This window comes from Oryctolagus cuniculus, chromosome 15 (genome assembly GCF_051225735.1).
Source record: "Oryctolagus cuniculus isolate XC-2025 breed Fujian yellow rabbit chromosome 15, ASM5122573v1, whole genome shotgun sequence".
NCBI lineage: Eukaryota > Metazoa > Chordata > Mammalia > Lagomorpha > Leporidae > Oryctolagus > Oryctolagus cuniculus.
In genome coordinates this window covers 10,850,134-10,866,231 of record NC_142881.1, presented here as the reverse complement: position 1 = coordinate 10,866,231, position 16,098 = coordinate 10,850,134, and the positions used below count along the sequence as shown (strand labels likewise).

Here is a 16,098-nt window from a genome sequence, read left to right as displayed (position 1 = left end):
TGCGCTATCACCACTTGATAGCCGTGGCTACCTGGGTTCCATAAGGGAATTCAGACCCATCATCCCTAGGCCTGGCTCCGTGTAATGAAGTTGCTGCTTTTCTGTGTGTCCAGAATGGTACCAGTTATGTGCCGTTTCATTTCTCACTGAGGAGAAAAATGTCACCCAGATCATGTCTGTTTTGTGGTTTAGATGAGGAACCCTGATTGAGATGCCTGGAGCGTGGTAGGTTCTCAGTAAGTGGAAGTGATCCCTGTTGGTCTTGCCCTAGAAGTCATATCAAGGGCAGTGGCTTTCTGGATTTCATTGCTTGGGACAGGCATCTTTGCTGGCAGGTGTTTTCGGAGTGTGATCCAGTAAGTGGACAGCTCTGGTGCTTTCTCAAGCCTTCTCTTGGGTCTGGGACTTGGACTTTGGGGAAGGATTGTCAGCAATAGCTTCAGTTGCTCTCTTGTTGTGTAGCGGCCTCTTTCCTCCACTGCAGGGCGCCAGGGTGCTGCTTCCCGTCTGGTAGTGCATCTGGAATGTCCGTTCTCTCCCTGTAAATGTCCTTGCATCAGAAGCCTTGTTCAGACCTCAGGTTTCATGCTTTGTTGCCACTTATTCAGTTCTGATGTTCATGACTGCTTTTTGGGGACACTGATCATTTTTTATGTACTGTTTTAATGTTTCCTGGTGAATATTTTCTCGTGACTGTTTTTTACTTTATTTCAGCTACTGATCTACTTCTTGCCTGGAATCCTGTTTGTTTGGGGTTGGTAGAAGGTGTTATTGGAAAAATTCAACTCCATTCAGGTATGTTTCTTTATTTCTTTTTAGAGATTATTGATTTTGAAAGTCAAAGTAACACAGAGGGAGAGACAGAGAGCGAGTGATCTTCCGTCCATTGGTTCATTCCCCAGACGGCCGCAAAGGCCAGCCCTGAGCCAGGCTGAAGCTAGGAGCTTCTTCTGGGTCTCCCCCATGGGTGGCAGGGGCCCTAACATTTGAGCCATCTGCTGCTTTTCCCAGGTGATTAGCAGGGAGCTGGATCAGAAGTGGAGCAGCTGGGACTTGAACCGGTGCCCTTATGGTATGCCAGCATTACAGGTGATGACTTCACCTGCCATGCCACAATGCTGGTCCCAGGTATATTTCTGTAAACTTTTTGGACTTGTCAAATTTAATGTGGCATTCTGTGGATTCTCTTTGAGATCCATGTAGATTTTGTTACAGCTTTGATTCTTTTGACTTTGATTCCTTTTACATCTGCTCAAGGTGGGTGTATTTCTGTATAAGTTCAATGAAACAAAAGTAAAGCTTTAGAGAAAAGGAAGCATAAAATTACAATCTTCTTACTGAAAAAAAAAAAAAACAACTTGCTGAGTACCTACTGTGTGACAGGAATTGTGCTAGTTGATGGGACACAATACAGAGCAAAATCCACCCCGTTTACCTTCGCAGTGCTTACAGTTTAGGAGAGAGTTTGTGTTTTGCAAATTGTGGCAGGAGCTGTGAAGGAAAGATACAGTAAGTGCACTGACTTCACAGGAAAGCTGGACAAGTAGGTAGGCGGTCACCTTGGCTTTAAGTCAGCTGGATGTCCATTCTTGGTACAGGGCACTCTGGACAGGAGAGCGCATGGGTCTCTCAGTACATGGTGTGGTCCTCTTGGGGGTGCTTATTCAAGGAGGGCAGGAGATGGGAGGTCTAGGTCATTTGCCAGGCTCATGGTTGGACGGACAGGCCCTGCATCCTGGATTCAAGGGGAATTTTGTAGGTGGGAAAGTTTAGTAGGTATCATATGATTCAGTCCCACAAAGCTAACCAGAAAAGACAAATCAGAATATTTTAAGTACTAATTTAAGTGTCTATTTTTCTCTTAGTATTGATTTTAATATCATTATGAAGTATATGAAGCTTTGCCTTTATTGCTACATAATTGAAGTATCTACCTCTATAGTGTGCCTTTTAAAATTTTTTAAAATAGAACTATTGAGCATTTGGAAACTAGGTTGATTTTTGTATAATTTGCCTTTGCCAGATTCTTTGGTTGTTTTTAAGAATGCTTTTGTTTTGAAATATAAATATAATAAAATTCTATTTATCACAGATACATGGTATAGGCTGTTGTAAAATATATACATTTATCTGCCATTCAGATTAAAAAATGAAGTACAACCAAAGTGCGGGAGCCCTCTCTGGGCCTTTTGTCCTGTTTTCTTCCCTTTAGAAGAACATACTGTTTTGAATTTTGTACTTAGAATTCCCTTGATTTTCGTTTTTGCTTTGATTATATATGTATTCCTAAATAATATATGCTGCTTGGGTTTGTGTTTTGAAGATTCTCTTTAAATATTAAGTTGTTTGTGTTCTTTATTTGATTTTTTTTTTTTTTTTGAGATTTATCCTTGTTGATGTATGGAACTTATTTTCATTGTTATATGAATATTTCATAATTTCTCATTTTTTTCCTGGCAGTGGGTAATTGAGTTTCCTTTTTTTTCTGTCAGAAATAATAGTGCTATGAGCGTTGTATATATTGGTAGTTGTTTTTTTTTTTAATTATTTCAGTCCAGAAGAGAGAAGCATTCAGTCATTGTAGCGATCCAAGTATTTTAATAACACACTCCTGCCTGTCCACATTTGCATCATATATTTTTAATCATTTACATGCTGACAGGATAATTTCACTGCTAGGTGTTCTGAGCTAAAATTCATTTTCTGTTGTTTAAATGACATGTGTGAAGTGCTTGAGTTATTTTTCCTTAATTTCAGTCAATCTTGTAGCAGCCAATAAGTCACTGAAATCAATCAGGAGACCTTGGATTCAAGCTCTGTTTATTAGCTTTGAGCTATAGGAGAAGTTTCCTAACATCTTTTCACTTGTTTGTTGTATCACAAGCCCGCCCCCTAATTAATGGCTTAGCCCAAGAACAACGCATGGTATCTCATGTTTCTGTGGGTTGACCCAGAGGCTCTTCCACCTTCTCTTTTGTTGGCTAGGTCACTCTGGTTCAGTGTTCACCTGCGAGTTTGCCTGGATCTCTTTCCATGCGTCTCGTCTCCCCAGGCCTCTCTGTGGGCTCCTCTCCCTCTCCTGGATACAGTGGTGGTTGGGTGCTAAGAAGACAAGTTCAGTGTGCCAGGGCCTCTGCTTCTTACACTGCCAAACAAGAGTGGAAGTGACTGGCCTCTGTATTTCTGTAGGTTGTTGTGAGTCCCAAATGAGATAACACACCTGAGGTACTTAGTCAATTATAAATCACTATTTTTTTAAAGATTTATTTTATTTATTTGAAAGGTAGAGTTAGAGCGAGAGACAGAGAGAGAGGTCTCCATCTGCTGGTTCACTCCCCAGATGGCTGCAGTGGCTGGAGCTGGGCCAGGCTGAAGCCGGGAGCCAGGAGCTTCTTCCAGGTCCCTAATGTGGGTGGGTGCGGGGGCCCAAGGACTCAGGCCATCCTCTGCTGCCTTTCTAGGCACATTAGCAGGGAGCCTTATTGGAAGTGGAGCAGCCAGGACTCGAACCAGTGCCCATATGGGATGCTGGCATCACAGGTGGTGGCTTTAACTGCTACACCACAACCCTGGCCCAATCAGGGCTGTTTTGGATGTAAATACAAACCTATCAGCTTATGTAAAAACAAGCCAATTCTTGAGAGGAACCTGGTAGACTAAAACCAAGAAGTGGATGTTTATAGGATCAAAGATTATTTCCTTAGGACAAGTCCTCTGTGACCTCTTCATTTTTCTCTTCTTTTTTGCTTTCTCTATGTATAGCAGACAAAATCTCTGCCCTTAAAATGGTGCCCTCAGCCCTCAAACCAACTAACTTCTGTCAGTCTCTGTCCTCACCAGGGACTGACCAGCAGTCCAAAAGGATTGAACGGTGCGTCCAGTTCAGACTCCTGAAAATGAAGCTTGCTGGCTAGCACAGGCCAGGGCCTTCGTGGTCAGCTAGTCCAGTTCCCCGCAGGGGCACTCTCCTGGGTGGGCAGGCAGGCTGAGCAGCAGGGTCTGGATTTGGCAGCCAGCCTGGAGGTTGCCTCCTGTAAGCAGTGCACAACTGTAAGTTAATGGCTTGCAAATTCATGATGAATGGAAGAACAGTCATTGAGGAGGCAGTGAGGCGAGGTCCTCTGCGGTCACTCCGGGGAGTCTGGGTGTCCTCTGCTGGTTTCACCTGCCTCTCTCTTGGCCCCAGGACAGGTGGTTGGTAGGCAGCAGGAGTAACTGTGGAATAGGGAACTTGAGAAAGGGAGCGGTGGGGAGTCAGCGAGCTGGAGAAGGGGGAAATGGAAAAGGAAAGGAGAGCAGGGAGAGTCTGCACTTTGTACTCTTTTCTTGTACCTTTTTTTTTCCTTGTCCATTTGCTTAAAGGTTTGGCTCTGAAGAAAGGGAGCAGGGCAGGGGTGGGGTGGGAAGCAGAGGAAGATCTCTCCGCCCCTGCATCCTGTGTCCTGCGCCCCAGCCTTGCCCCTGAGCACCCATCTCACTCTTCCCTCTCATCCTCTGTCATGGGCTCCTGTGCCTTGTGCCCGCCCTGGCTCTGGTCAGCTTGCTGGAGGCGTATGTGAGAGCTGAGCTGATTACTTGGGGGCGTTTTCCCATGGGAGCAGAGGATGAGGAGAACAAAAGGTCTGCACTTAAACTCTTTCTCACTCTGGTTTCCCACCTACTCATTCTCTCCATGTTAATGCATGAATTTTTGTTCTTGCCTGGTATGCTGGGAACATAAATTTACTCAAACAGATGCCATTGGCAGTCTCAAAATGGTGTGGGTGAGCTGTGCTGCTGTTCCTGTCACTGCACTCTGAGCCCTGTGGTGGGGCAGGCGTCCGTGCCTTAGGAGCTCTGTTAGTTTGCTTGGGCTGCTGGCTGGATTTTATTTTCTCATAGATCTGGAGGCCAGAAGTTGGAGATCACGGTGTGGGCAAGGCAGGTTTCCTGGAGGCCACTCTTCAGGTCTCGTCCTCTCTCCTGTGGTCTCCATCTCCCCAGGGAAAGATGGTGCCAGGCAGATTGGATTAGAGCCCCCCCTTCCATCACCAGGACCTCATTTTCTTAACTGTCTCTTTAAAGACCCCATTTCCAAATACAGTCACATTCTGAGATACTGGGGTTAGGACCTCAGTATATGAATTCTGAGGGGACACAGTTCAGTCCACTGAAATGCTTATTACAGACATCAAAAAGCGTGTCCATTGGTCCACCACTGCTGGTCCTGCTTCTTCCCTTTTTCACGTTGATAGGCCATTCTCCGCATACCACCGAGGCCCTGCAGGTGGACTTACCTTGGGTCAGGACGCCTCCTCCAAGCCTCAGTGGCTGTAGCAAGACAGCTGTGGTCAGCGCAGGGAGCGGGGAGAAGGGAGAGGCCCTTCTTGTTGGGGTTGTTGTGAAGATTTGATAATTGCCTGCAGAGTGAGTTCTTGGTAATTCAGTCTGCTGGCTATTCTTCCTTAAAGGCCCTAGGAGGTGTCAGATATTTTAGAGAACCGTTTAAGTTCTAGATACATAATTTTTTAAGATTCATTTTTTATTTATTTGAAAGGAAGAGTTGTAGAGAGAGAATGGGAAGGGGGTATCTTCCATGCTGGTTCATTCCCCAAATGGCTGCAACAGCTCGGGCTGTGTCAGGCCGAACTTCCAGGTCTCCCATGTGGTTGCAGGGGCCTAAGTACTTGGGCCAATTTCCACTGCTTCCCCAGATGCATTGGAGCTGGATTGGAAGTGGGGCAGCAGGACACGAAGGGGCGCCCATATAGGATGCTGACGTTGCAGGTGGTGGCTTAGCACTCTGTGCCCCAATGCCAGCTCTTACATACACAATTGTGAACAAGTTTTAAACTCGAACTGTTTTTTCTAATGTTAGTATTTACAGAAACTTGATATTTACAAAAGGCTACACTATGACAATCTATGAAAAGTAAGATTTTTCATAGTAAAATATTAGCATTAGCGTAAGTTGTATTTCATAATTCTTGTACTCCTTTAAAACAATATATGTTGGAAGAATTTTAAAGTCCTCTTTGGTGGTGGCATCCTTTGCTGATAATTGCCCACTCTCAGCAAGGTCTGGCACTGAACGGTTCTGTGAACCCTGGGCCTAGAGGAAATCCTCTGAGAACCGTCAGCCTGTTTTGGTTTTGGAAGTCTCTTCGTGGGCATTTGCAGGCAGGTGGTCTTCCAGCCAGGCTGGTAACACAGTCTACTTCCAGCAGCTGGAGTGTGTCTGACCTGAGTGTGACCCATTGAGGTTCATTAGTGTGAGGAATGAAGTAGGAAGAACATGTAATGAACCAAATAGGTGAAAGAAAAGCAAAAGCTCCATGAAAAATCAGTACTTTTGATTTGTTGTAGTCACCAGAAGGAAGAATGAGGATCACATTTTTTTTAAAAGATTTATTTATTTATTTGAAAGTCAGAGTTACACAAGAGAGGAGAGGGGAGGGGAGGGGAGGGGAGGGGAGGGGAGGGGTCTTCCATCCGATGGTTCACTCCCCAATTGGCCACAATGGCTGGATCTGTGCTGATCCGAAGCCAGGAGCTTCCTCCAGGTCTCCCACGTGAGTGCAGGGGCCCAAGGACTTGGGCCGTCTTCTACTGTTATCCCAGGTCATAGCAAAGAGCTGGATTGGAAGAGAAGCAGCCGGGACTAGAACTGGCGCCCATATGGGATGCCAGTGCTTCAGGCCAGGGCATTAACCCGCTGCGCCACAGCACCAGCCCCAAGGATCAAATTTTTATTAAAGATTTCTTTTTTTTTTTTAAAGATTTATTTATTTATTTGAAAGTCGGAGTTACAGAGAGAGTGAGAGTGAGGCAGAGAGAGAGAGGGAGGGAGCGGTCTTCCAGCCACTGGTTCACTCCCTAATTGGCCACAACAGCAGGAGCTTCTTCTGAGTCTCCCATGCAACTGCAGGGGCTGAAGGACTTGCGCCATCTGCTGCTCTCCCAGGCCACAGCAGAGAGCTGGATCAGAAGTGGAGCAGCCAGGACTGGAACTGGTGCCCATATGGGATGCTGGCACTGCAGGCGGCGGCTTTACCCACTATTCCACAGTGCCGGCTCTGAAGATGTATTTCTTTGAAAGGCAGAGTTAGGGGGAGAGACAGAGACAGGGTCAAGGAGGAATAGGGGAGAAAAAGATGTCTTCCGTACACTGGCTCACTCCCCAAATGCAACATCAGCTGGGGCTGGGCCAGGCCAAAGCCAGGAGCCTGGAACACCATCTGGGTCTCCCCATGGGTGGTAGAGGCCCGAGCAGTTGGGCCATCCTCTGCTGCTTTCTCGGGCACGTTAGCAGGGAGCGGGCTTAGGAATGGAGCAGCCGGGACTCAACAGCTGCTCGTATGGGATGCTGGTTTGATGGACAGCAGCCGAACCCACTGTGCCGGAACACTGGCCCCAAGAGTCAGATTTCTATCACAGTTGTAACTGCGTGTTAATATTTTATCTTCTCCTTTTTTGTTTCTATCAACTCTGGATTATAAGCTCAAAAAGACAGGGGCCATGGCTGTGTTTACTCACTTGCTGTGTCTCCATGTTGCTGACCCATGATGGGGGCCGTTCCAAAGTGGTCAGCAAGTACATAATGATTTAGCAAATATTTATGGCGTACCTAGCCTGTGCCAAGGCTTACACTTGGTGCTGAGGCTGCTTGCTGGGTACAACCTGAAGCTTACTGGAGCAGAGACTGGAATCTGAGCAGTAGATCTTAAGTACCCAGTTTTATCATTGCCAACTGGAAGAACGTGGAGGGTGCACATGATAAAACGGCTCAACAGCTGGGATTCGGGTTCCTGGGTGGAGGACATTGGTGAGATACTGATTTTCAGGGACATACTCATATTGACTGGACAGGGATGTGAGGTGGAGTCCAGGGTATGAGGTCATATCTTTATACAGACATCCGTGAGATAAATGCTTTAGGCTGGAGATTTTAGATGGAGTACACAAGCTTTTTAGTATTTTGAAGATTGAGAAAGAAGATGAGTTCAGGGCAAGAAGTATCTGAATATAAAGAGCAAAAGATTGATTAGCAAAGGAATATAGCCCAGGATATATTCAGGATGTTTTGATGGGAAGATGGCCAGGAATCTTGGTTAATGTGGTAAAAGAGACTTTATTCAAAGTACCGAACAGTCACAGGCGGAATCTGCTTGAGTAGCTCTCATTCATTAAGCTGGTGCTCACCCTCTGCTGTTCTCCACTTGTGAAGTGGTGAAGATATCTCGGACATTAAGATGACACAGTGAATTATCGGAAAGATGGAATCAGGAGTGGAGCTGGGACTTGAATCCAGGCACTCCAGCATAGGATGCAGCTGTCCCAACCATCAGTTTAACTGCTGCGCCAAATGCCTCACTGTTGGAATTATTTAATTTAGAGCAGACTAGGTTCCTGGCTAACCCTTAGGGAGGTGAGGTGGAGGGGAAGCAAGTGCTCCCCACATCTCCTAGTTCAATCCACAACTGCCCACGATGGCTTAGACTGGGCTGGGCCAAGGTGGGAGCCAGGAACCCAATGCATATGTGTCTCGTGGGTGTCAGACTTGAGCCATTATTGCTGTCTCCCAGGTTCTATGTTAGTAGGAGCTGGAGCCAGGCTTTGAACCTGGCTCCTCCAATATATGGGATGTGAGTTTTTTAACTGATGGGCTAAATGCCCAGCCCTGGATTACCCTCTTTGGCATCTTCTCATCATTTTTTATTTTTACTTCCCTCCTGTTTCTTGTACTCCCTTCCTTAGCTATCTAGCCTAGGTGCTGAATGGTCCATCCTTCTCTCATTGCTACTCTCGTTTTGTCTGTCATTGTACACTTCATAATTTCCTATTTCCCTGTCTAAGTTCGAGTTTCTATCCGCTTGGTACAGGTGGTTCCCCCTCCTTGTTAGAAGCAATGCTTTCAGTAGTCACGTGAATGTGGCCCCTAATTCTGAGCTCCCCAGAGGGTCATGAAATAAGCAAGTGGCATGGTAGATTAATCAGGTTAAAATGACTGTCGGGGTCACCTATAAAGATGCTTTTGGGTGAACATTTGGCCTAGCAGTCTAGATGTCTGCATCCTGTATCGGAGTGCCTGCACTTTGATACCCACCTTCAGTTCCCGACTCCAGCTTCCTGCTGGTGGAGACCCTGGGAAACGGCAGTGATGGTGCAGCTTACTGTGGTTCTGCCGCCCACGGAGGAGACCTGGATTGAGCTCCTGGCTCCTGGCTCCTGGCTCCTGGCCTGAGTCACCTGGCTGTTGCAGGCATTTGGAATGTGAACCAGCAGATGGGAATGCTCTCTGTCTGTTCCCTTCTCTCTGTGTCTGCCTCTCAAGTAAATTTTTGTACACACACACGGGGCTTTCTATATTCCCTCTATTATGTTTTGGACTTTTTGTCTTATTGAATATTTTGAAATAATTCCAGTCAAATCATTACCACTTATGATTGTATTTAATAAAGGAGGTTCTTAATAAATGTAGGAAGTTCCCACTTAAACTTGGCCAGTAATAGCCATCAAGAGCAGAAAATGAAGGTTATTTGGCTTGGTTATCAGGTTGCTATACCTTGTGGGCTTGGGTCCCTTTGACTAGGGGCTGATCACCTCTAACCTTGAAGCCACCTTCTGCCACTTTTCAGTTTATATTCATGAAGATAAACTTGTGTGATTAATAAAAATCTGGGTTATCTTTAGCAGGCTGAGGTTCACTAGCAGGAAATCATGTAACATATTAAAGTTTTCAGGAAGCATTTAAGAAGACATCTTAGCACTTTGAGGGGATAATCTATAGTACCTAGAAAATGTATTATTATTTAGAAAATAATTTTGTGGGGCTAGCATTGTGGCATAGTGGGTAAAGCCGCAGTTAGTGATGCCAACGTCCTATATGGGTACCAGTTTCAGTCCCAGTTGCTCCACTTCCGAACCAGCTCCCTGCTAATGCACCTGGGAGAGCAATGGAAGAAGGCCCAAGTGCTTGGCCCCCACACCCACGTGGGAGACTCAGAAGAAGCTTCTGGCTTCTGCCTGGCCCAGCTCTAGCCATTGTGGCCATTTGGGGAGTGAACCCACAGATGGAAGACCTCTCTCTATCACTCCCCACCTCCTCTCTCTCTCTCTCTAAATTCTGTCTTTCAAATAAATCTTTAAAAAATTTGCTCAACAGTACTTTATAAGCTAGACTTTACTAGTTTTCTAAGACTTTTATTTTTTTTTAAGATACAAAAGAGTTCATGTTTTTATAAACTATAGCAGATTATTTTATTTTGTGACAGATCTTTTTTAGGGATTTAGCCTCCCTCAATCTTAAACTTCAGAGGCTAAGCTGAATATGATTCTAATTGCAACATTTGGTACTTTTGAAATAGAGCCTATTAAATGTCTTTCACCCTTGATGCTGTTCTTGTGAGTCATTGTCAATTTTCTATAAACGCAGACTTGGGAAACCTTAAGCAACAGAGCAACCAGTCAAGAAATATTGAGTAGTTACTATGTTTGGAATATGAGCAAATTAGTAATTAGCTTTTTAGTCACTGGGAGCAGTAGACGCTTAGTGTGATATACTGTCTGTCAGCTGCCAGCTCCAAGTGGGGGTGTCACTTGGCCTCCCGTTTCATTGATGTATGAATGCTCCCTGAAATATATTAATGGATACATAGTGTTTTATTTCCATGAGGGGAAAAAGAGCATTTCTATTATCATAGTTTACGAAAACAGAAATGTCTTCAATTATAAAATATTGTACTAAACCTACCATGAATTCGTATCTTTAGTAGAAATTCAAATTCATGCATAAGTTTGTATATAACCTATTTTTTAGATCCATGCTTACTTATATCCATTTAAAAGAGCTAAATAGGGGCTGGCACTGTGGTGTAGTAGGCTAAGCCTCCGCCTGCAGTGCTGGCATCCCATATTGGTGCTGGTTCGAGCCCTGGCTGCTCTGCTTCTGATCTAGTTCTCTGCTATGGTTTGGCCCAAGTGGTTGGGCTCCTGCACCCATGTGGAAGACATGGAAGAAGATCCTGGCTCCTGGCTTTGGATCAGCCCAGCTCTGGGCATTGTGGCCATTTGGGGAGGGAACCAGTGGATGAAAGACTTTCTCTCTCCCTCTGTCTATAACTCTACCTTTCAAATAGATAAATTTAAAAAAGAGCTAAATGATCAGTCAGTGGGTTTTTTTGTATACTTAGGACTAAACTGAAATTCCTACCAAAGATTTGTTAAAAAGGTAGAATTCTTGAACATATTTTTTTCTTGGGATATGCTATGAAGATATTTTAATGGTTAGATTTTCTTGGAATACATAGTGTATTAATGGTATGTAATATTTCAGGGGTCTGGCGCTGTGGCATAGTGGGCTAAGCCTCCCCTCGCAGTGCCAGCATCCCATATGCCAGTTCATGTCCCAATTGCTCCTCTTCCGATCCAGCTGTCTGCTGGCCTGGGAAAGTAGTGTAAGATGGCCCAAGTGCTTGGGTCCCTATACCCCCGTGGGAGACCCAGAAGAAGCTCCTGGCTTCAGATCAGCTCAGCTCCAGCCACTGTAGCCATTTGGGGAGCGAACCAGCAGATGGAAGATTTCTCTCTATCTCTCCCTCTCTCTGTAACTCTGCCTCTCAAAATTTTTTTTTTTTTTTTTTTTTTTTGGACAGGCAGAGTGGATAGTGAGAGAGAGTCAGAGAGAAAGGTCTTCCTTTTGCCATTGGTTCACCCTCCAATGGCTGCCGTGGCCGACGCGCTGCAGCCGGCGCACCGCGCTGATCCGATGGCAGGAGCCAGGTACTTATCCTGGTCTCCCATGGGGTGCAGGGCCCAAGCACCTGGGCCATCCTCCACTGCACTCCCTGGCCATAGCAGAGAGCTGGCCTGGAAGAGGGGCAACCGGGACAGAATCTGGCACCCCAACCGGGACTAGAACCCGGTGTGCCGGCGCCGCAAGGTGGAGGATTAGCCTATTGAGCCACGGCGCCGGCCTCAAATATTTTTTAAAAATAGCATATAATATTTCCTTCATAGTCTCTGCAGATTACCATAGGCTGAGTGGCTTGTAAAGAATGGAAACTTATTTCTCACAGTCCTGGAGACGGAGAGGTCCAGATCAGGACACCCGCAGACTCATTGTCAGGTTGGGGCTTGCCTCCTGGTTCATAGATGACTTCTCACTGAGGCCTCACGTGAGGGGAAAGGTGAGGGGGCGAGGGAACTCTGCTGGGCCTCTGTGTGTGTGTGTGTGTGTGTGTGTGTGTGTGTGTTAGATTTATTTTTGTTTATTTGAAAGGCAGCATTACAGAGAGAGATCTTCTATCCACTGGTTCACTCCTCAAATGGCTGCAATGGCTGGGGGTATGTCAGACTGAAGCCAGGAGCCCAGAGCTGCTTCCAGTTTTCCCATGTGAGTGCAAGGGTCCAAACACTCGGGCCATCTTCCAGTACTTTCTCAGGCCCACTAACAGGGAGCTGGATTGGATGTAGAGCAGCTGGGTCCTGAACCAGTGCCCGTATAGGATGCCAGCATTGCAGGCCATGGCTCAGCCTGCTGTGCCACAGTGCTGGCCCTGGTGGGCCTCCTCCATAAGGAACTGGTCCCGTTTGTGAGGGGAGCCCTCATAACCTGTTCACCTGCTGAAGGCGCCCTCTCCTAATACCCCCACACTGGGGTTAGAATTTCAACGTATGGGTTTTGGGGGTTCACATATATTTAACTGGTAGTATTCTACCCTGGTCTCCCCAAAACATGTTCTTCTCACATGCAAAATAAATTTTTATGTCCTAACAGCACCAAAGTCTTTAAAAAAAAAAAAGATTTATTTATTTGAAAGTCAGAGTTACACAGAGAGAGGAGAGGCAGAGAGAGAGAGGTCTTCCATCCGCTGGTTCACTCCCCAATCAGCCGCAACGGCCGGAGCTGCGCCGATCCGAGGCCAGGAGCTATCAGAAGTCTTTTTTAAGATTTGTTTATTTGAAAGGCAGAGTTACACAGACAGAAAGCACAATCCTCCATCTGCTGGTTCACTCCCAAATGGTTGCAACCATACTGAAGCCACAAGCCTGGAACTCCAACTGGGTCTCCTATGTGAGTGGCAAGGGCCCAGGGACTTATACATCCACTGCCTTCCCAGGTGCACTAGCAGGGACTGAATCAGAAGTGGAGTAGCCAGGACCTGAACCGGTGCTCATATGGAATGGTGGCAGCTTAACTTGCTGTGCCACACCACTGGCCCCCCACCAGCAAGTCTTTTCTTGTTCAGGCATCATCTTGAAAGTCTACACGGTCTCATCTGAATATCACCTAAATTGTACATGATACTGAAGGTTTAAGTCATCCTGAGGCAAATTGCTCTCTAGCTACAAATTTGTGAAACCAAAGAAGTTATGTGCTTCCAAAATATAGTGGTGGGACAGGTATAGGATGGACATTTTTTTAAAAAGATTTATTTATTCATTTGAAAGTCGGAGTTAGAGAGAGAGGTCTTCCATTCACTGGTTCACTCCCCAATTGGCCGCAAAGGCTAGAGCTGTGCTGATCTGAAGCCAGGAGCTTCCTCTGGGTCTCCCACATGGGTGCAGAGGCCCAAGGTCTTGGGCAATCTTTTACTGCTTTCCCAGGCCACAACAGAGAGCTGGATTGGAAGTAGAGCAGCTGGGACTCGAACCGATGCCCATGGGATGCCGGCACTGCAGGCAGTGGCTTTACCCGCTATGCCACAGCAGCAGAGAAGCTCCTGGCTTCAGATCAGCTCAGCTCTGACCATTGCGGCCATTTGGGGACTGAACCAGCGAATGGAAGACTTTATCTCTCTGCCTTTCAAATGAATGAATGAATGAATCTTTTTTAAAAGGTACACAGAGGCCGGCGCCGCGGCTCAATAGGCTAATCCTCCACCTTGCGGTGCCGACACACATGGTTCTAGTCCCGGTCGGGGCACCGGATTCTGTCCCGGTTGCCCCTCTTCCAGGCCAGCTCTCTGCTGTGGCCAGGGAAGGCAGTGGAGGATGGCCCAAGTGCTTGGGCCCTGCACCCCATGGGAGACCAGGAGAAGTACCTGGCTCCTGCCATCGGATCAACGCGGTGTGCCGGCTGCAGCACGCCGGCCACGGCGGCCATTGGAGGGTGAACCAACAGCAAAGGAAGACCTTTCTCTCTGTCTCTCTCTCTCACTATCCACTCTGCCTGTCCAAAAAATAAATAAATAAATAAAAGGTACACGGTAGACCTTTGAGATCCTAAGAGTTGAGAATAATCCTCTTTGAGTCAATGTTCTGCACCCTAAACCCGTACCTTCCAGATCCTACTCCCATGGCTCTGCCCAGAAAGGGTTTTGTCCCTAGGGCTTTGCTGCCTGACCCTGTGCCCCTGGCTTTGGGCAGAGGCCATCTGGCTTGTCAAAAACAAGGCAGCTGTCTCTTCTGAACCAAAGAGGCATCTCTGAGGATCTCTGAGGCACCTTTGGGATCATTCTTCTTGTCTTAAAGGACAGCACACGTTCTCAGCTGGATGGCTCTGTGGCCCTGTCCTGTCAAGTCCAAGCCGTCCGACATCTGTCCTTCATTCCTTTCCAGCTTCTTCCCCTTCAGCTCAGTTTTCCTGCGAGTGGGTGGTTAAGTCTGTGGTTCACGCACATGGCCACACCCTTCATATTCTCTTCTAATATGCCTTCTCGTTATTTGCAGTATGGATAAGCTGAGAATTCTTTAGATCTTAAAGTTCTGTTTTCTTTTTGCTTAACAGTTTTGTCCTGAGGTCATATCTGTCTTCTCTATTTTACTGTACTCATTATGGAGGAGTCAAGCCACGCCTTCAACACTTTGCTTAGAAGTAGCTTCAGTTGGATATCCAAGTTCGTCACTTTTAAGCTCTGCCTTCCACAATATACTCAACGTGAACACACTTGAGCCCGTTGGAGGATGGCCTCCTCTCCTGTTGTCTGGTAACGTGCTTGTTTCCACCTGGGACTGGCCAGGACGGGCTTTGCTGTCCGCGTTTCTGCCAGCCTTCTGTCCCGGGGTGCTTGGTGTTCTCTGAGAATGCGTCTCCCCGTTCTCCTCTCTTCCCTCGGAGGCCTGGCTAGAATCCCCCAAAGCCTCACACATGGTGGCGCAGGCCTCTTCCAACTGGCATCTCCGCACTCGTCCATCTCTCTGTTGCCCCGTTCCAAAGCTGCTTCCATGCAGCACCCGCTTCTCGGTGCCGAGGTCTGACTTAGGGCTCTGCAGACAGGCAGAGTGTTTCGTGTGCGAGCAGGTTTATTCTCAGGGGTTGGCCCCCCCAGCACGGAGGTGGAGAATTCCCGCCATCTGCCACCTGCGAGGGGAGGACTAGGGAAGCTGGGGGAACAGTTCCTGTCTGAACTGGATGCTTGGCAGCTGGGGCGGGGGTAGGGGGAGCAGCAATGGTCCAGGCCTGAGAAGTGGGACTTCCACAACAGACAGTAAATCGTGCCACTGCTGTTCTGGCCCTCCGTGGATTGTATGACACCGGGCATGGTGAGTGTGGGTGGTGTGATCCCCACTTATCCCCACTTACCCACCAATTCGAGTGCACTCTGGATCTCCCTCCCTCCCTCCCTTTCTCTCTATCTAGAGTCTCTCTTTGCTCTCTTTTTCACACACACAAACACACACACACACACACACACACACACAGAGGAGTGATGTTTTGTCATCTCTATGGCCTCCCTTAGCCCAGGCAGGCTGACACTTTCATACAGAACATCTGAATCATTGACAGATTCTTTACGTTTTTGTTGTTTGTGTGGTTTTTTTTTGTTTTTGTTTTTGTTTTTACAGGCAGAGTTAGAGAGAGAGAGAGAGAGAGAGAGAGAGAGAGAGAGGTCTTCCTTCCATTGGTTCACCCCCCAGATGGCTGCTATGGCTGGCGTGCTGGGCCGATCTGGAGCCAGGAGCCAGGTGCTTCCTCCTGGTCTCCCATGGGGTGCAGGGCCCAAGCACTTGGGCCATCCTCCCCTGCACTCCCTGGCCACAGCAGAGAGCTGGACTGGAAGAGGGGCAACCGGGACAGAATCTGGCGCCCCGACCGGGACTAGAACCCAGGGTGCCGGCGCCGCAGGCAGAGGATTAGCCTAGTGATCCGCGGTGCCGGCCATCTTTACATGTTTA

At 47.2% G+C, this 16,098-nt stretch overlaps 1 protein-coding gene across 5 annotated transcripts in view; it reads left to right on the top strand.

Moving 5' to 3' along the window:
* Positions 1-16,098, top strand: part of INPP5F (inositol polyphosphate-5-phosphatase F) — a 112,747-nt gene that overhangs the window by 36,445 nt on the left and 60,204 nt on the right. For 3 of the 5 annotated variants that reach the window (XM_051823686.3, XM_089314232.1, XM_089314234.1), the window contains one exon: positions 715-795. In XM_051823686.3, the coding sequence (XP_051679646.3) occupies positions 715-795 (81 nt within the window). Of the gene's footprint in view, positions 1-714; positions 796-14,710; positions 14,910-16,098 lie in introns of all 5 variants that reach the window. The other 2 variants (XM_089314233.1, XM_089314235.1) reach the window with 1 other exon arrangement.